General features: G+C 54.0%; 1 protein-coding gene across 2 annotated transcripts in view; it reads left to right on the top strand.

The window, feature by feature from the left end:
* Positions 1–9287: 9287 nt before the first annotated feature.
* LOC121108231 (oxalate decarboxylase OxdD-like) overlaps positions 9288–19898 on the top strand; it is a 38755-nt gene continuing 28144 nt past the window's right edge. For both annotated transcript variants that reach the window (XM_046905111.1, XM_040655286.2), the window contains exons 1-2: positions 9288–9379; positions 12960–13037. In XM_046905111.1, coding sequence (XP_046761067.1) covers positions 12960–13037 — 78 coding nt within the window. In that variant the 5' untranslated portion in view covers positions 9288–9379. The remainder of the gene's footprint in view (positions 9380–12959; positions 13038–19898) is intronic.

The following is a 19898-nucleotide window of genomic DNA, read 5'->3' as shown; positions in this document are numbered from 1 at the left end:
GTAGCAATAAATGGGCCATTTTTTCTAAAGGGGAGGCTGATTTTTGGGGGTGCTCTTTGGGTTCGGGGTGGGGGGGGGCGGTGGGGGGCGGTGGGAGTCAATGGGGGGCAGTGGGGGACAATGGGAGGCAATGGGGGGCAATGGGGGTGGATTGGAGTCAATGGGGGTCAATGGGAGGCAATGGGGGTCAAAGGGAGACAATGGGGGGCAATGGGAGTCAATGGGGGGCAATGGGGGTGGATTGGAGTCAATGGGGGGCAATGGGGGCCAATGGGAGTCAATGGGGGTCAATGGGGGTCAACGGAGGGCAGTGAGGGGCAATGGGAGTCAATGGGGGTCAATGGGAGTCAATGGGGGTCAATGGGAGGCAATGGGAGGCAATGGGAGTCAATGGGGGTCAATGGGGGGCAATGGGAGGCAATGGGGGTCAATGGAGGGCAGTGGGGGTCAATGGGAGTCAATGGGGGGCAATGGGGGTGGATTGGAGTCAATGGGGGTCAATGGGAGGCAATGGGGGTCAATGGGAGGCAATGGGGGTCAAAGGGAGACAATGGGGGGCAATGGGAGTCAATGGGGGGCAATGGGAGTCAATGGGGGTGGATTGGAGTCAATGGGGGGCAATGGGGGGCAATGAGGGTGGATTGGAGTCAGTGGGGGGCAATGGGGGTCAATGGAGGTGGATTGAAGTCAATGGGAGTCAATGGGGGGCAATGGAGGTGGATTGGAGTCAATGGGAGGCAATGGGGGGCAATGGGGGTGGATTGGAGTCAGTGGGGGTCAATGGGAGTCAATGGGGGTGGATTGAAGACATTGGGGGGCAATGGGAGTCAATGGGGGTGGATTGAAGACATTGGGGGGCAATGGGAGTCAATGGGGGTCAATGGGAATCAATGGGAGGCAATGGGGGGCAATGGGAGTCAATGGGGGGCAATGGGGGTGGATTGGAGTCAATGGGGGGCAATGGGAGACAATGGGAGTCAATGGGAGTCAATGGGGGGCAATGGGAGTCAATGGGGGTGGATTGAAGTCAATGGGGGTCAATGGGAGTCAATGGGGGTGGATTGAAGACATTGGGGGGCAATGGAGGGCAATGGGAGTCAATGGGGGTCAATGGAGGACAGTGGGGGTCAATGGGAGTCAATGGGGGGCAATGGGGGTGAATTGGAGTCAATGGGGGTCAATGGGAGACAATGGGAGTCAATGGGAGTCCATGGGAGTCAATGGGAGTCAATGGGGGGCAATGGGGGTCAATGGGGGGCAATGGGAGTCTATGGGGGGCAATGGGAGGCAATGGGGGTCAATGGGGGTCAATGGGGGCCCCATAGGGGCGAACTCTTCGACGCCGTCATTGGATCGGAGCGTTTCTGTAGCAATAAATGGGCCATTTTTTCTAAAGGGGAGGCTGATTTTTTGGGGGTGCTCTTTGGGTTCGGGGTGGGGGGGGGCGGTGGGGGTCAATGGGGGGCAGTGGGGGGCAATGGGAATCAATGGGAGGCAATGGGGGGCAATGGGGGTGGATTGGAGTCAATGGGAGACAATGGGAGGCAATGGGGGCCAATGGGAGTCAATGGGAGTCAATGGGGGTCAATGGAGGGCAGTGGGGGTCAATGGGAGTCAATGGGGGGCAATGGGGGTGAATTGGAGTCAATGGGGGTCAATGGGAGACAATGGGAGTCAATGGGAGTCAATGGGGGGCAATGGGAGTCAATGGAGGGCAATGGGGGGCAATGGGGGTGGATTGGAGTCAGTGGGGGTCAATGGGAGTCAATGGGGGTGGATTGAAGACATTGGGGGGCAATGGGAGTCAATGGGGGTCAATGGGAGTCAATGGGAATCAATGGGAGGCAATGGGGGTCAATGGAGGGCAGTGGGGGTCAATGGGAGTCAATGGGGGGCAATGGGGGTGGATTGGAGTCAATGGGGGTCAATGGGAGACAATGGGAGGCAATGGGGGGCAATGGGAGTCCATGGGGGCAATGGGGGTCAATGGGAGTCCATGGGGGTGGATTGAAGACAATGGGAGTCAATGGGGGTCAATGGGGGTCAATGGAGGACAGTGGGGGGCAATGGGAGTCAATGGGGGGCAATGGGGGTGGATTGGAGTCAATGGGGGGCAATGGGGGCCAATGGGAGTCAATGGGGGCCAATGGGAGTCAATGGGGGTCAATGGGGGTCAACGGAGGGCAGTGAGGGGCAATGGGAGTCAATGGGGGTCAATGGGAGTCAATGAAGGTCAATGGGAGGCAATGGGAGGCAATGGGAGTCAATGGGGGTCAATGGGAGGCAATGGGGGGCAATGGGGGTCAATGGGGGCCCCATAGGGGCGAACTCTTCGACGCCGTCATTGGATCGGAGCGTTTCTGTAGCAATAAATGGGCCATTTTTTCTAAAGGGGAGGCTGATTTTTTGGGGGTGCCCTTTGGGTTCGGGGTGGGGGGGGCGTTGGGGGGCGGTGGGAGTCGATGGGGGTCGATGGGGGGCAGTGGGGGGCAATGGGAGGCAATGGGGGGCAATGGGGGTGGATTGGAGTCAATGGGGGTCAATGGGAGTCAATGGGGGTCAATGGGAGGCAATGGGGGTCAAAGGGAGACAATGGGGGGCAATGGGAGTCAATGGGGGTGGATTGGAGTCAATGGGGGGCAATGGGGGGCAATGAGGGTGGATTGGAGTCAGTGGGGGGCAATGGGAATCAATGGGGGTGGATTGAAGTCAATGGGGGTCAATGGGAATCAATGGGGGTGGATTGGAGTCAATGGGAGTCAATGGGGGGCAATGGGGGGCAATGGAGGTGGATTGGAGTCAAAGGGGGTCAATGGGAGTCAATGGGGGTGGATTGAAGACAATGGGGGGCAATGGGAATCAATGGGAGGCAATGGGGGGCAATAGGAGTCAATGGGGGTCAATGGAGGGCAGTGGGGGTCAATGGGAGTCAATGGGGGGCAATGGGGGTGGATTGGAGTCAATGGGGGTCAATGGGAGTCAATGGGAGTCAATGGGGGGCAATGGGAGTCAATGGGAGGCAATGGGGGTGAATTGGAGTCAATGGGGGTCAATGGGAGACAATGGGAGTCAATGGGGGGCAATGGGAGTCAATGGGGGTCAATGGGAGTCCATGGGGTTGGATTGAAGACAATGGGAGTCAATGGGGGTCAATGGGAGGCAATGGGGGGCAATGGGGGTCAATGGGGCCCCATAGGGGCGAACTCTTCGACGCCGTCATTGGATCGGAGCGTTTCTGTAGCAATAAATGGGCCATTTTTTCTAAAGGGGAGGCTGATTTTTTGGGGGTGCTCTTTGGGTTGGGGGGCAGCGGGGGGCAATGGGGGGTGATTGGAGTCAATGGGGGTCGATGGGAGTCAATGGGGATCAATGGGGGGCAATGGGGGGCAATGGGGGTGGATTGAAGACAATGGGGGGCAATGGGAATCAATGGGAGGCAATGGGGGGCAATGGGGGTCAATGGGAGACAATGGGGGGCAATGGGAGTCAATGGGGGTGGATTGAAGTCAATGGGGGGCAATGGGAATCAATGGGAGGCAATGGGGGTGGATTGGAGTCAATGGGGGGCAATGGGAGTCAATGGGGGTGGATTGAAGACATTGGGGGGCAATGGGAGTCAATGGGGGTCAATGGGAGGCAATGGGGGCCAATGGGAGTCAATGGGGGGCAATGGGGGTCAATGGGGGGCAATGGGGGTGGATTGAAGACAATGGGGGGCAATGGGAATCAATGGGAGGCAATGGGGGGCAATGGGGGGCAATAGGAGTCAATGGGGGTCAATGGGGGTCAATGGAGGGCAGTGGGGGTCAATGGGAGTCAATGGGGGGCAATGGGGGTGGATTGGAGTCAATGGGGGTCAATGGGAGTCAATGGGAGTCAATGGGAGTCCATGGGAGTCAATGGGAGTCAATGGGGGGCAATGGGGGTCAATGGGAGTCAATGGGGGTCAATGGGAGTCAATGGGGGACAATGGGGGTCAATGGGAGACAATGGGGGGCAATGGGAGTCCATGGGGGCAATGGGGGTCAATGGGGGTGGATTGAAGTCAATGGGGGTCAATGGGGGTCAATGGGAGGCAATGGGGGTCAATGGGGGGCAATGGGGAGCAATGGGGGTCAGTGGGGGGCAATGGGAGTCAATGGGGGTGGATTGGAGTCAATGGGAGACAATGGGAGGCAATGGGGGCCAATGGGAGTCAATGGGGGTCAATGGAGGGCAGTGGGGGTCAATGGGAGTCAATGGGGGGCAATGGGGGTGAATTGGAGTCAATGGGGGTCAATGGGAGACAATGGGAGAAAATGGGAGTCCATGGGAGTCAATGGGGGGCAATGGGGGTCAATGGGGGTCAATGGGGGTCAATGGGAGGCAATGGGGGCCAATGGGAGTCAATGGGGGTCAATGGGGGTCAGTGGGGGTCAATGGGGGCCCCATAGGGGCGAACTCTTCGACGCCGTCATTGGATCGGAGCGTTTCTGTAGCAATAAATGGGCCATTTTTTCTAAAGGGGAGGCTGATTTTTTGGGGGTGCTCTTTGGGTTCGGGGTGGGGGGGGCGGTGGGGGTCAATGGGGGGCAGTGGGGGGCAATGGGAATCAATGGGAGGCAATGGGGGGCAATGGGGGTGGATTGGAGTCAATGGGAGACAATGGGAGGCAATGGGGGCCAATGGGAGTCAATGGGGGTCAATGGGGGTCAATGGAGGGCAGTGGGGGTCAATGGGAGTCAATGGGGGGCAATGGGGGTGAATTGGAGTCAATGGGGGTCAATGGGAGACAATGGGAGTCAATGGGAGTCAATGGGGGGCAATGGGAGTCAATGGGGGGCAATGGGAGACAATGGGGGTGGATTGGAGTCAATGGGGGGCAATGGGGGGCAATGAGGGTGGATTGGAGTCAGTGGGGGGCAATGGGGGTCAATGGAGGTGGATTGAAGTCAATGGGGGTCAATGGGAATCAATGGGGGTGGATTGGAGTCAATGGGAGTCAATGGGGGGCAATGGGGGGCAATGGAGGTGGATTGGAGTCAAAGGGGGTCAATGGGAGTCAATGGGGGTGGATTGAAGACAATGGGGGGCAATGGGAATCAATGGGAGGCAATGGGGGGCAATGGGGGGCAATAGGAGTCAATGGGGGTCAATGGAGGGCAGTGGGGGTCAATGGGAGTCAATGGGGGGCAATGGGGGTGGATTGGAGTCAATGGGGGTCAATGGGAGACAATGGGAGTCAATGGGGGTCAATGGGAGTCCATGGGGGTGGGTTGAAGACAATGGGGGCCAATGGGAGTCTATGGGGGGCAATGGGAGGCAATGGGGGTCAATGGGGGTCAATGGGGGCCCCATAGGGGCGAACTCTTCGACGCCGTCATTGGATCGGAGCGTTTCTGTAGCAATAAATGGGCCATTTTTTCTAAAGGGGAGGCTGATTTTTTGGGGGTGCTCTTTGGGTTCGGGGTGGGGGGGGGCGGTGGGGGGCGGTGGGGGTCGATGGGAGTCAATGGGGGGCAATGGGGGGCAATGGGAATCAATGGGAGGCAATGGGGGGCAATGGGGGGCAATGGGGGTGGATTGGAGTCAGTGGGGGTCAATGGGGGACAATGGGAGGCAATGGGGGTCAATGGGGGGCAATGGGGGTGGATTGAAGTCAATGGGGGTCAATGGGAATCAATGGGGGTCAATGGGGGTCAATGGGAGTCAATGGGGGGCAATGGGAGTCAATGGGGGTGGATTGGAGTCAATGGGGGTCAATGGGGGCCAATGGGAGTCAATGGGGGTCAATGGGAGTCAATGGGGGTGGATTGAAGTGAATGGGGGTCAATGGGGGACAATGGGGGGCAATGGGGGTCAATGGGGGAGAATGGGGGGCAATGGGGGGCAATGGGGGGCAATGGGGGTCAATGGGACCCCATAGGGATGAATGGGGGCCCTTCTTACCCCCCCAACCCTCAACTCTATGCCCTTGGAGGACCCCCCCACCCTCATCTCTATGCCCTTGGAGGACCCCCCTTCCCCTCCCCCATTAACTCTATGCCCTTGGAGGACCCCCACCCTCATCTCTATGCCCTTGGAGGACCCCCACCCCTCATCTCTATGACCCTGGAGGACCCCCACCCTCATCTCTATGACCCTGGAGGACCCCCACCCCTCAACTCTATGACCCTGGAGGACCCCCACCCTCATCTCTATGACCTTGGAGGACCGCCACCCCTCATCTCTATGCCCTTGGAGGACCCCCACCCTCATCTCTATGCCCTTGGAGGACCCCCACCCCTCAACTCTATGACCCTGGAGGACCCCCCGACCCTCAACTCTATGCCCTTGGAGGACCCCCCTTCCCCTCCCCCATTAACTCTATGACCTTGGAGGACCCCCCCACCCTCATCTCTATGACCCTGGAGGACCCCCCCACTCTCTATGCCCTTGGAGGACCCCCACCCCTCATCTCTATGCCCTTGGAGGACCCCCCAACCCTCAACTCTATGCCCTTGGAGGACCCCCGGACCCGCAACTCTATGACCTTGGAGGACCCCCACCCTCATCTCTATGCCCTTGGAGGACCCCCCCCACCCCTCAACTCTATGACCTTGGAGGACCCCCGACCCTCAACTCTATGCCCTTGGAGGACCCCCCACCCTCAACTCTATGACCCATGGAGGACCCCCCGACCCTCAACTCTATGACCCTGGAGGACCCCCACCCCTCATCTCTATGACCTTGGAGGACCCCCGACGCTCATCTCTATGACCCTGGAGGACCCCCACCCTCATCTCTATGCCCTTGGAGGACCCCCCCTTCCCCTCCCCCATTAACTCTATGACCTTGGAGGACCCCCACCCTCATCTCTATGCCCTTGGAGGACCCCCACCCCTCAACTCTATGACCCTGGTGGACCCCCACCCCTCATCTCTATGCCCTTGGAGGACCCCCACCCCTCAACTCTATGACCCTTGGAGGACCCCCCAACCCTCAACTCTATGACCCTGGAGGACCCCCACCCTCATCTCTATGACCTTGGAGGACCCCCAACCCTCATCTCTATGACCCTGGAGGAACCCCCACACTCATCTCTATGACCTTGGAGGACCCCCCCCACCCTCATCTCTATGCCCTTGGAAGACCCCCAACCCTCATCTCTATGCCCTTGGAGGACCCCCCACCCTCAACTCTATGACCCTGGAGGACCCCCCGACCCTCAACTCTATGACCCTGGAGGACCCCCCCTTCCCCTCCCCCATTAACTCTATGACCTTGGAGGACCCCCACCCTCAACTCTATGACCCTGGAGGACCCCCCGACCCTCAACTCTATGACCCTGGAGGACCCCCACCCTCATCTCTATGACCTTGGAGGACCCCCACCCCTCATCTCTATGACCCTGGAGGACCCCCACCCTCATCTCTATGACCCTGGAGGACCCCGACTTCTCCTCTCTATGACCCTGGAGGACCCCCGACCCTCATCTCTATGACCCTGGAGGACCCCCCCACCCTCATCTCTATGCCCTTGGAGGACCCCCACCCCTCATCTCTATGACCCTGGAGGACCCCCACCCTCAACTCTATGCCCTTGGAGGACCCCCACCCCTCATCTCTATGCCCTTGGAGGACCCCCGACCCTCAACTCTATGCCCTTGGAGGACCCCCACCCCTCATCTCTATGACCCTGGAGGACCCCCACCCCTCATCTCTATGACCCTGGAGGACCCCCACCCCTCATCTCTATGCCCTTGGAGGACCCCCCCACTCTCTTTGCCCTTGGAGGACCCCCTGACCCTCATCTCTATGACCCTGGAGGACCCCCGACCCTCAACTCTATGCCCCTGGAGGACCCCCACCCTCATCTCTATGCCCTTGGAGGACCCCCACCCTCATCTCTATGCCCTTGGAGGACCCCCCTTCCCCTCCCCCATTAACTCTATGACCCTGGAGGACCCCCACTCCTCAACTCTATGCCCTTGGAGGACCCCCGCCCCTCATCTCTATGCCCTTGGAGGACCCCCCTTCCCCTCCCCCATTAACTCTATGACCTTGGAGGACCCCCACCCCTCATCTCTATGACCCTGGAGGACCCCCACCCCTCATCTCTATGCCCTTGGAGGACCCCTTTCCCCTCCCCCATTAACTCTATGACCTTGGAGGACCCCCACCCTCATCTCTATGCCCTTTGAGGACCCCCACCCCTCAACTCTATGCCCCTGGAGAACCCCCACCTCTCAACTCTATGACCCTGGAGGACCTCCCGACCCTCAACTCTATGACCCTGGCGGACCCCCACCCCTCATCTCTATGACCCTGGAGGACCCCCCACCCTCATCTCTATGACTCTGGAGGACCCCCACCCCTCAACTCTATGACCCTGGAGGACCCCCACCCCTCAACTCTATGACCCTGGAGGACCCCCCGACCCTCATCTCTATGACCCTGGAGGACCCCCCCCACTCTCTATGCCCTTGGAGGACCCCCACCCCTCATCTCTATGCCCTTGGAGGACCCCCACCCCTCATCTCTATGACCCTGGAGGACCCCCACCCTCATCTCTATGACCCTGGAGGACCCCCACCCCTCAACTCTATGACCCTGGAGGACCCCCCGACCCTCAACTCTATGACCCTGGAGGACCCCCACCCCTCATCTCTATGACCCTGGAGGACCCCCACCCTCATCTCTATGCCCTTGGAGGACCCCCACCCCTCAACTCTATGACCCTGGAGGACCCCCCTTCCCCTCCCCCATTAACTCTATGACCTTGGAGGACCCCCACCTCATCTCTATGCCCTTGGAGGACCCCCCCACCCCTCAACTCTATGCCCTTGGAGGACCCCCGACCCTCAACTCTATGACCCTGGAGGACCCCCACCCCTCAACTCTATGACCCTGGAGGACCCCCCGACCCTCAACTCTATGACCCTGGAGGACCCCCCGACCCTCAACTCTATGACCCTGGAGGACCCCCAACCCTCATCTCTATGCCCTTGGAGGACCCCCACCCTCATCTCTATGCCCTTGGAGGACCCCCACCCCTCATCTCTATGACCCTGGAGGACCCCCCGACCCTCAACTCTATGACCCTGGAGGACCCCCCGACCCTCAACTCTATGACCCTGGAGGACCCCCACCCCTCGTCTCTATGACCCTGGAGGACCCCCGACCCTCAACTCTATGACCTTGGAGGACCCCCATCCCCCCCCCCTTCACTTCCTTCCGCCTCCCAACCCTTTCCCGGCACTCATCCCCGTCGTTTGCCCACATCCGGGCCCTCATTTGCATAATAGATTGGCCAACAATTACCCCGCTGTCACTTCCTGCTACGTGGGTTCCCTCTCTCCTCGTATATATAGAGGGGATGGGTGAGGCTTAATTAACGTTAATGAGACGGATCCGGAGCGGTGAGCTGCCAGGACCTGGCTGGGATCATTAGGGAGGGGGGGGGGGGGGGGTTAATTAGCGCCTTAATTAGCACTAAGTCATTAAGATGGATCCACTCAGAGCTCGGGGAGGGGGAGAAAGCGGAGCTGGCAAGCTCATTAAGGGGTAATTAAGGTAACGAGCCCGGTTGGGGGGTTCGGTTTGGTCATTAAGAGGGTTTCCTCGTTAAGGTAATTAAGGCTCGAGGGTCGCTTAACGAGGAAACGGCTCATTAAGAGGGGTGGATTGGGGTTCGTTAAGGGGGGTTTAATGAGTGGCTAATGAGCACAGACGGGACGGCGATCCTAATTAGCGACGTGGGGTTAATTAGGGCAGGGTCGGGCCTCCAATAGCCCGTTACGACCCTAATTAGCACCATGGGGTTAATTAAGAGAGGATTGGGCCTCAAAATACCCCAGTAGGACCCTAATTAGCACCAGAGGGGTTAATTAAGACCGGAGAAGACCCCAAACAACCCCATTATGACCCTAATTAACACCATAGGGCTTAATTAAGACAGGAGAGGACCCTTAACCACCCCTTTATGACCCTAATTTGCACCATGGGGTTAATTAAGAGAAGATTGGGTCCCAAACAACCCCGATATGACCCTAATTAGCACCATAGGGGTTAATTAAGAGAGGATTGGGTCCCAAAATACCCCATTATGACCCTAATTAGCACCATAGGGGTTAATTAGGACAGGAGAAGATCCCCTACAACCCCGTTATGACCCTAATTAGCACCATGGGGTTAATTAAGAGAGGATTGGGCCCCAAAATACCCCGTTATGACCCTAATTAGCACCATGGGGTTAATTAAGACCGGAGAAGACCCCAAACAACCCCATTATGACCCTAATTAGCACCATGGGGTTAATTAAGACCGGAGAAGACCCCAAACAACCCCATTATGACCCTAATTAGCACCATAGGGGTTAATTAAGACAGGAAAGGACCCCCCAAGCCACCCCATTATGACCCTAATTAGCACCATGGGGTTAATTAAGACAGGAAAGGACCCCAAACAACCCCATTATGACCCTAATTAGCCCCATGGGGGCTAATTAAGACGGGAGAGGACCCCCCAAGCCACCCCGCTATGACCCTAATTAGCACCATAGGGGTTAATTAAGACAGAAGAGGACCCCCCAAGCCACCCTATTATGACCCTAATTAGAACCATGGGGGTTAATTAGGACAGGAGAAGACCCCAAACCACCCCACTATGACCCTAATTAGCACCATGGGGTTAATTAGGACAGGAGAAGATCCCAAACAACCCCAGTATGACCCTAATTAGCACCATGGGGTTAATTAGGACAGGAGAGGACCCCAAACCACCCCGATATGACCCTAATTAGCACTATAGGAGTTAATTAAGACAAGAGAGGACCCTCAACCAACGCAGTATGACCCTAATTAGCACCATGGGCTAATTAAGGGAGGATTAGGCCCCAAAATACCCCCTTATGACCCTAATTAGCACCATAGGGGTTAATTAAGACCGGAGAAGACCCCAAACAACCCCGATATGACCCTAATTAGCACCATAGGGGTTAATTAGGACAGGAAAGGACCCCCCAAGCCACCCCGCTATGACCCTAATTAGCACTATAGGGGTTAATTAGGACAGGAGAAGACCCCAAAGAACCCCACCATGACCCTAATTAGCACCATGGGCTAATTAAGAGAAGATCGGGCCCCAAAATACCCCGTTATGACCCTAATTAGCCCCATGGGGGTTAATTAAGACCGGAGAAGACCCCAAAGCCACCCCAGTTTGACCCTAATTAGCACTATAGTTTAATTAAGAAAGGAGAGGACCCTCAACCACCGCATTATGAACCTAATTAGCACCATAGGTTAATTAAGACAGGAGAAGACCCTCAAGCCACCCTGCTATGACCCTAATTAGCACCATGGGCTAATTAAGAGAGGATTGGGCCTCAAAATACCCCAGTAGGACCCTAATTAGCACCATGGGGGTTAATTAAGACCGGAGAAGACCCCAAAGAACCCCATTATGACCCTAATTAGCCCCATGGGGGTTAATTAAGAGAGGATTGGGCTTCAAATACCCTGTTATGACCCGAATTAGCCCCATGGGGGTTAATTAAGACGGGAGGGGACCCTCAAACCACCCCATTATGACCCTAATTAGCCCCATGGGGGTTAATTAAGAGAGGATTGGGCTTCAAATACCCTGTTATGACCCGAATTAGCACCATGGGGTTAATTAAGAGAGGATTGGGCCTCAAAATACCCCAGCAGGACCCTAATTAGCCCCATGGGGGTTAATTAAGAAAGGAGGGGACCCCCCAAGCCACCCCATTATGACCCTAATTAGCACCATGGGGTTAATTAAGACAGGAGAGGACCCTCAACCACCCCAATATGACCCTAATTAGCACCATGGGGTTAATTAAGAGAGGATTGGGCCTCAAAATACCCCAGTAGGACCCTAATTAGCCCCATGGGGGTTAATTAATATGGGAGGGGACCCCCCAAGCCACCCCATTATGACCCTAGTTAGCACCATGGGGTTAATTAGGACAGGAGAAGACCCCTGACAACCACCCCATTATGACCCTAATTAGCACCATAGGGGTTAATTAAGACAGGAGAAGACCCCAAACAACCCCACCATGACCCTAATTAGCACCATGGGCTAATTAAGAGAGGATTGGGCCCCAAAATACCCCAGTAGGACCCTAATTAGCACCATAGGGGTTAATTAAGACAGGAGAGGACCCCCCAAGCCACCCTAGATTGACCCTAATTAGCACGATAGGTTAATTAAGAAAGGAGAGGACCCTCAACTACCATGACCCAAATTAGCACCATGGGCTAATTAAGAGAGGATTGGGCCCCAAAATACCCCAGTAGGACCCTAATTAGCCCCATGGGGGTTAATTAAGACAGGAGAGGACCCTCAACCACCCCAGTATGACCCTAATTAGCACCATAGGGGTTAATTAGGACAGGAGAAGACCCCAAACCACCCCGATATGACCCTAATTAGCACCATAGGGGTTAATTAAGACTGGAGAAGACCCCAAACCACCCCACTATGACCCTAATTAGAACCATGGGCTAATTAAGAGAGGATTGGGCCCCAAAATACCCCAGTAGGACCCTAATTAGCCCCATGGGGGTTAATTAAGACGGGAGGGGACCCTCAAACCACCCCATTATGACCCTAATTAGCACCGTAGGGGTTAATTAAGACGGGAGGGGACCCCCCAAGCCACCCCGCTATGACCCTAATTAGCACCATAGGGGTTAATTAGGACAGGAGAGGACCCCAAACCACCCCGATATGACCCTAATTAGCACTATAGGGGTTAATTAAGACAGGAGAGGACCCTCAACCAACGCAGTATGACCCTAATTAGCACCATAGGGGTTAATTAAGAGAGGATTGGGCCCCAAAATACCCCATTATGACCCTAATTAGCCCCATGGGGGTTAATTAAGACGGGAGGGGACCCCCCAAGCCACCCCGCTCTGCCCCTCGTTAGCCTAACGAGCTTAATTAGCGCTTCCCCTCTCGTCCAAGATGGACAACCGGGCCTTCGAGATGCAACCTGAGGGCGCCGCCAGGTCCTGGAAGGGCAAAGATGGGCTGCAAAGAGAGGTATGGAATCGGACCGGTTTGGACTGGTTTGGACTGGTTTGGACTGGTTTGAACTGGTTTGGTTTGGCTTGGCCTAACTGGGCCTAACTTGGAATGGTTTGGACTGGTTTGGACTGGTTTGGACTGGGTTGGACTGGTTTGGACTGGTTTGGACTGGTTTTGACTGGTTTGGCCTAACTGGGCCTAACTTGGACTGGTTTGGACTGGTTTGGACTGGTTTGGACTGGTTTGGAGTGGTTTGGACTGGTTTGGACTGGTTTGGCCTAACTGGGCCTAACTTGGACTGGTTTGGACTGGTTTGGACTGGTTTGGATTGGTTTGGAATGGGTTGAACTGGTTTGAACTGGTTTGGCCTAACTGGGCCTAACTTGGCCTGGTTTGGACTGGTTTGGACTGGTTGGGCCTAACTTGGCCTGGTTTGGACTGGTTTGAACTGGTTTGGATTGGTTTGGACTGGTTTGGACTGGTTTGGATTGGTTTGGACTGGTTTGGACTGGTTTGGATTGGTTTGCCCTAACTTGTACTGGTTTGGACTGGTTTGGACTGGTTTGGCCTAACTGGGCCTAACTTGGACTGGTTTGGACTGGTTTGGACTGGTTTGGATTGGTTTGGACTGGTTTGGACTGGTTTGGACTGGTTTGGACTGGTTTGGCCTAACTGGGCCTAACTTGGCCTGGTTTGGACTGGTTTGGACTGGTTTGAACTGGTTTGGACTGGTTTGGCCTAACTGGGCCTAACTTGGACTGGTTTGGACTGGTTTGGATTGGTTTGGACTGGTTTGGCCTAACTGGGCCTAACTTGGACTGGTTTGGACTGGTTTGGACTGGTTTGGATTGGTTTGGACTGGCTTGGCCTGGTTTGGACTGGTTTGGACTGGTTTGGCTTGGCTTGGCCTAACTTGGACTGGTTTGGACTGTTTTGGACTGGTTCGGACTGGTTTGGATTGGTTTGGACTGGTTTGGACTGGTTTGGACTGGTTTGGACTGGTTTGGCCTAACTTGGCCTGGTTTGGATTGGTTTGGACTGGTTTGGATTGGTTTGGACTGGTTTGGACTGGTTTGGAATGGGTTGGACTGGTTTGGATTGGTTTGGAATGGGTTGGACTGGTTTGGACTGGTTTGGATTGGTTTGGACTGGTTTGGACTGGTTTGGCCTAACTGGGCCTAACTTGGACTGGTTTGGACTGGTTTGCACTGGTTTGGACTGGTTTGGACTGGTTTGGACTGGTTTGGACTGGTTTGGCCTAACTTGGCCTGGTTTGGATTGGTTTGGACTGGTTTGGATTGGTTTGGACTGGTTTGGACTGGTTTGGAATGGGTTGGACTGGTTTGGATTGGTTTGGAATGGGTTGGACTGGTTTGGACTGGTTTGGATTGGTTTGGACTGGTTTGGACTGGTTTGGCCTAACTGGGCCTAACTTGGACTGGTTTGGACTGGTTTGCACTGGTTTGGACTGGTTTGGACTGGTTTGGACTGGGTTGGACTGGTTTGGACTGGTTTGGTTTAACTTGGACTGGTTTGGACTAGTTTGGACTGGTTTGGACTGGTTTGGATTGGTTTGGACTGGTTTGGAATGGGTTGGACTGGTTTGGACTGGTTTGGATTGGTTTGGCCTGGTTTGGACTGGTTTGGAATGGGTTGGACTGGTTTGGACTGGTTTGGACTGGTTTGGACTGGTTTGGCCTAACTTGGAATGGTTTGGACTGGTTTGGACTGGTTTGGAATGGGTTGGACTGGTTTGGACTGGTTTGGCCTAACTGGGCCTAACTTGGACTGGTTTGGACTGGTTTGGACTGGTTTGGACTGGTTTGGATTGGCTTGGCCTAACTGGGCCTGGTTTGGACTGGTTTGGAATGGGTTGGATTGGTTTGGACTGGTTTGGATTGGTTTGGAATGGGTTGGACTGGTTTGGACTGGTTTGGATTGGTTTGGACTGGTTTGGCCTAACTGGGCCTAACTTGGACTGGTTTGGACTGGTTTGGACTGGTTTGGATTGGTTTGGACTGGTTTGGACTGGTTTGGCCTGGTTTGGACTGGTTTGGACTGGTTTGGCCTAACTTGGACTGGTTTGGCCTGGTTTGGACTGGTTTGGACTGGTTTGGAATGGTTTGGACTGGTTTGAACTGGTTTGGACTGGTTTGGCCTAACTTGGCCTGGTTTGGACTGGTTTGGAATGGGTTGGACTGGTTTGGACTGGTTTGGATTGGGTTGGATTGGTTTGGCCTAACTTGGCCTGGTTTGGATTGGTTTGGACTGGTTTGGACTGGTTTGGACTGGTTTGGACTGGTTTGGAATGGGTTGGACTGGTTTGGACTGGTTTGGATTGGTTTGGACTGGTTTGGATTGGTTTGGAATGGGTTGGACTGGTTTGGACTGGTTTGGATTGGGTTGGATTGGTTTGGACTGGTTTGGACTGGTTTGGATTGGTTTGGCCTAACTTGGACTGGTTTGGACTGGTTTGGACTGGTTTGGCCTGGTTTGGACTGGTTTGGATTGGTTTGGACTGGTTTGGAACGGTTTGGACTGGTTTGGATTGGTTTGGACTGGTTTGGAGTGGGTTGGACTGGTTTGGAGTGGGTTGGACTGGTTTGGACTGGTTTGAACTGGTTTGGACTGGTTTGGCCTAACTGGGCCTAACTTGGACTGGTTTGGACTGGTTTGGACTGGTTTGGCCTAACTGGGCCTAACTTGGCCTGGTTTGGACTGGTTTGGACTGGTTTGGATTGGTTTGGAATGGGTTGAACTTGTTTGGCCTGGTTTGGACTGGTTTGGATTGGTTTGGACTGGTTTGGAATGGTTTGGATTGGTTTGAACTGGTTTGGACTGGTTTGGACTGGTTTGGACTGGTTTGGCCTAACTGGGCCTAACTTGGACTGGTTTGGACTGGTTTGGACTGGTTTGGACTGGTTTGGCCTAACTTGGCCTGGTTTGGACTGGTTTGGACTGGTTTGGACTGGTTTGGACTGGTATGGCCTAACTGGGCCTAACTGGGCCTAACTTGGACTGGTTTGGATTGGTTTGGACTGGTTTGGATTGGTTTGGACTGGTTTGGACTGGTTTGGACTGGTTTGGCCTAACTGGGCCTAACTTGGCCTGGTTTGGACTGGTTTGGAATGGGTTGGACTGGTTTGGACTGGTTTGGACTGGTTTGGACTGGTTTGGATTGGTTTGGAATGGGTTGGACTGGTTTGGACTGGTTTGGATTGGTTTGGAATGGGTTGAACTGGTTTGAACTGGTTTGGCCTAACTGGGCCTAACTTGGCCTGGTTTGGACTGGTTTGGACTGGTTTGGATTGGTTTGGACTGGTTTGGACTGGTTTGGACAGGTTTGGACTGGTTTGGAATGGGTTGGACTGGTTTGGACTGGTTTGGATTGGTTTGGACTGGTTTGGACTGGTTTGGCCTAACTTGGCCTGGTTTGGACTGGTTTGGACTGGTTTGGATTGGTTTGGACTGGTTTGGACTGGTTTGGACAGGTTTGGACTGGTTTGGAATAGTTTGGACTGGTTTGGACTGGTTTGGACTGGTTTGGCTTGGCTTGGCCTAACTTGGACTGGTTTGGACTGGTTTGGCCTGGTTTGGACTGGTTTGGATTGGTTTGGAATGGGTTGGACTGGTTTGGACTGGTTTGGCCTGATTTGGACTGGTTTGGACTGGTTTGGACTGGTTTGGATTGGTTTGGACTGGTTTGGACTGGTTTGGACTGGTTTGGACTGGTTTGGCCTAACTGGGCCTAACTTGGACTGGTTTGGATTGGTTTGGACTGGTTTGGACTGGTTTGGCCTAGCTTGGAATGGTTTGGACTGGTTTGGACTGGTTTGGCCTAACTGGGCCTAACTTGGACTGGTTTGGACTGGTTTGGACTGGTTTGGAGTGGTTTGGAATGGGTTGAACTGGTTTGGCCTGGTTTGGACTGGTTTGGATTGGTTTGGACTGGTTTGGCCTAACTTGGCCTGGTTTGGACTGGGTTTGACTGGTTTGGACTGGTTTGGATTGGTTTGGACTGGTTTGGACTGGTTTGGAATGGGTTGGACTGGTTTGGACTGGTTTGGCCTAACTTGGCCTGGTTTGGACTGGTTTGGACTGGTTTGGACTGGTTTGAACTGGTTTGGTTTAACTTGGACTGGTTTGGACTGGTTTGGACTGGTTTGGATTGGTTTGGACTGGTTTGGACTGGTTTGGAATGGGTTGGACTGGTTTGGATTGGTTTGGACTGGTTTGGACTGGTTTGGAATGGGTTGGACTGGTTTGGATTGGTTTGGAATGGGTTGGACTGGTTTGGACTGGTTTGGAATGGGTTGGATTGGTTTGGACTGGTTTGGACTGGTTTGGAATGCGTTGGACTGGTTTGGATTGGTTTGGACTGGTTTGGACTGGTTTGGCCTACCTTGGAATGGTTTGGACTGGTTTGGACTGGTTTGGACTGGTTTGGAATGGGTTGGACAGGTTTGGACTGGTTTGGACTGGTTTGGCTTGGCTTGGCCTAACTTGGACTGGTTTGGACTGGTTTGGCCTGGTTTGGACTGGTTTGGATTGGTTTGGAATGGGTTGGACTGGTTTGGACTGGTTTGGCCTGATTTGGACTGGTTTGGACTGGTTTGGACTGGTTTGGATTGGTTTGGACTGGTTTGGAATGGTTTGGACTGGTTTGGACTGGTTTGGACTGGTTTGGCCTAACTGGGCCTAACTTGGACTGGTTTGGACTGGTTTGGATTGGTTTGGACTGGTTTGGATTGGTTTGGACTGGTTTGGACTGGTTTGGACTGGTTTGAACTGGTTTGGACTGGTTTGGCCTAACTTGGCCTGGTTTGGACTGGTTTGGACTGGTTTGGATTGGTTTGGCCTAACTTGGCCTGGTTTGGACTGGTTTGGACTGGTTTGGACTGGTTTGGCCTAACTGGGCCTAACTTGGCCTGGTTTGGACTGGTTTGGATTGGTTTGGACTGGTTTGGAGAGGGTTGGACTGGTTTGGAATGGTTTGGCCTGGTTTGGCCTGGTTTGGACTGGTTTGGATTGGTTTGGACTGGTTTGGACTGGTTTGGATTGGGTTGGACTGGTTTGGACTGGTTTGGACTGGTTTGGACTGGTTTGGATTGGTTTGGATTGGTTTGGACTGGTTTGGACTGGTTTGGCTTGGCTTGGCCTAACTTGGACTGGTTTGGACTGGTTTGGACTGGTTTGGACTGGTTTGGCTTAACTTGGCCTAACTTGGCCTGGTTTGGACTGGTTTGGACTGGTTTGGACTGGGTTGGACTGGTTTGGACTGGTTTGGATTGGTTTGGCCTAACTTGGACTGGTTTGGACTGTTTTGGACTGGTTTGGATTGGTTTGGATTGGTTTGGACTGGTTTGGATTGGTTTGGACTGGTTTGGATTGGTTTGGACTGGTTTGGACTGGTTTGGACTGGTTTGAACTGGTTTGGACTGGTTTGGCCTAACTTGGCCTGGTTTGGACTGGTTTGGACTGGTTTGGATTGGTTTGGCCTAACTTGGCCTGGTTTGGACTGGTTTGGACTGGTTTGGACTGGTTTGGCCTAACTGGGCCTAACTTGGCCTGGTTTGGACTGGTTTGGATTGGTTTGGACTGGTTTGGAGAGGGTTGGACTGGTTTGGAATGGTTTGGCCTGGTTTGGCCTGGTTTGGACTGGTTTGGATTGGTTTGGACTGGTTTGGACTGGTTTGGATTGGGTTGGACTGGTTTGGACTGGTTTGGACTGGTTTGGACTGGTTTGGATTGGTTTGGATTGGTTTGGACTGGTTTGGACTGGTTTGGCTTGGCTTGGCCTAACTTGGACTGGTTTGGACTGGTTTGGACTGGTTTGGACTGGTTTGGCTTAACTTGGCCTAACTTGGCCTGGTTTGGACTGGTTTGGACTGGTTTGGACTGGGTTGGACTGGTTTGGACTGGTTTGGATTGGTTTGGCCTAACTTGGACTGGTTTGGACTGTTTTGGACTGGTTTGGACTGGTTTGGATTGGTTTGGACTGGTTTGGACTGGTTTGGATTGGTTTGGACTGGTTTGGACTGGTTTGGACTGGTTTGGATTGGTTTGGCCTAACTTGGCCTGGTTTGGACTGGTTTGGAATGGGTTGGACTGGTTTGGACTGGTTTGGAATGGTTTGGACTGGTTTGGATTGGTTTGGAATGGGTTGGAATGGTTTGGATTGGTTTGGTCTGGTTTGGACTGGTTTGGCCTAACTTGGTCTATTTTGGACTGGTTTGGACTGGTTTGGAATGGGTTGGACTGGTTTGGACTGGTTTGGATTGGTTTGGACTGGTTTGAACTGGTTTGGAATGGGTTGGACTGGTTTGGACCGGTTTGGACTGGTTTGGATTGGTTTGGTTTAACTTGGACTGGTTTGGACTGGTTTGGACTGGTTTGGATTGGTTTGGAATGGGTTGGAATGGTTTGGACTGGTTTGGACTGGTTTGGCCTGGTTTGGACTGGTTTGGACTGGTTTGGATTGGTTTGGAATGGGTTGGACTGGTTTGGACTGGTTTGAACTGGTTTGAACTGGTTTGGTTTAACTTGGACTGGTTTGGACTGGTTTGGACTGGTTTGGAGTGGGTTGGACTGGTTTGGATTGGTTTGGAATGGGTTGGACTGGTTTGGACTGGTTTGGGCTGGTTTGGACTGGTTTGGCCTAACTTGGCCTAACTAGGCCTAACTTGGCTTGGTTTGGACTGGTTTGGACTGGTTTGGACTGGTTTGGACTGGTTTGGACTGGTTTGGCCTAACTTGGCCTAACTTGGCCTGGTTTGGACTGGTTTGGACTGGTTTGAACTGGTTTGGACTGGTTTGGCCTAACTGGGCCTAACTTGGCCTGGTTTGGACTGGTTTGGATTGGTTTGGGATGGGTTG

This window comes from Gallus gallus, chromosome W, assembly GCF_016699485.2.
Source record: "Gallus gallus isolate bGalGal1 chromosome W, bGalGal1.mat.broiler.GRCg7b, whole genome shotgun sequence".
In the NCBI taxonomy this organism is placed as follows: domain Eukaryota; kingdom Metazoa; phylum Chordata; class Aves; order Galliformes; family Phasianidae; genus Gallus; species Gallus gallus.
The sequence above is the reverse complement of the archived record's forward strand: the minus strand, read 5'-3'. Positions and strand labels throughout refer to the sequence as shown.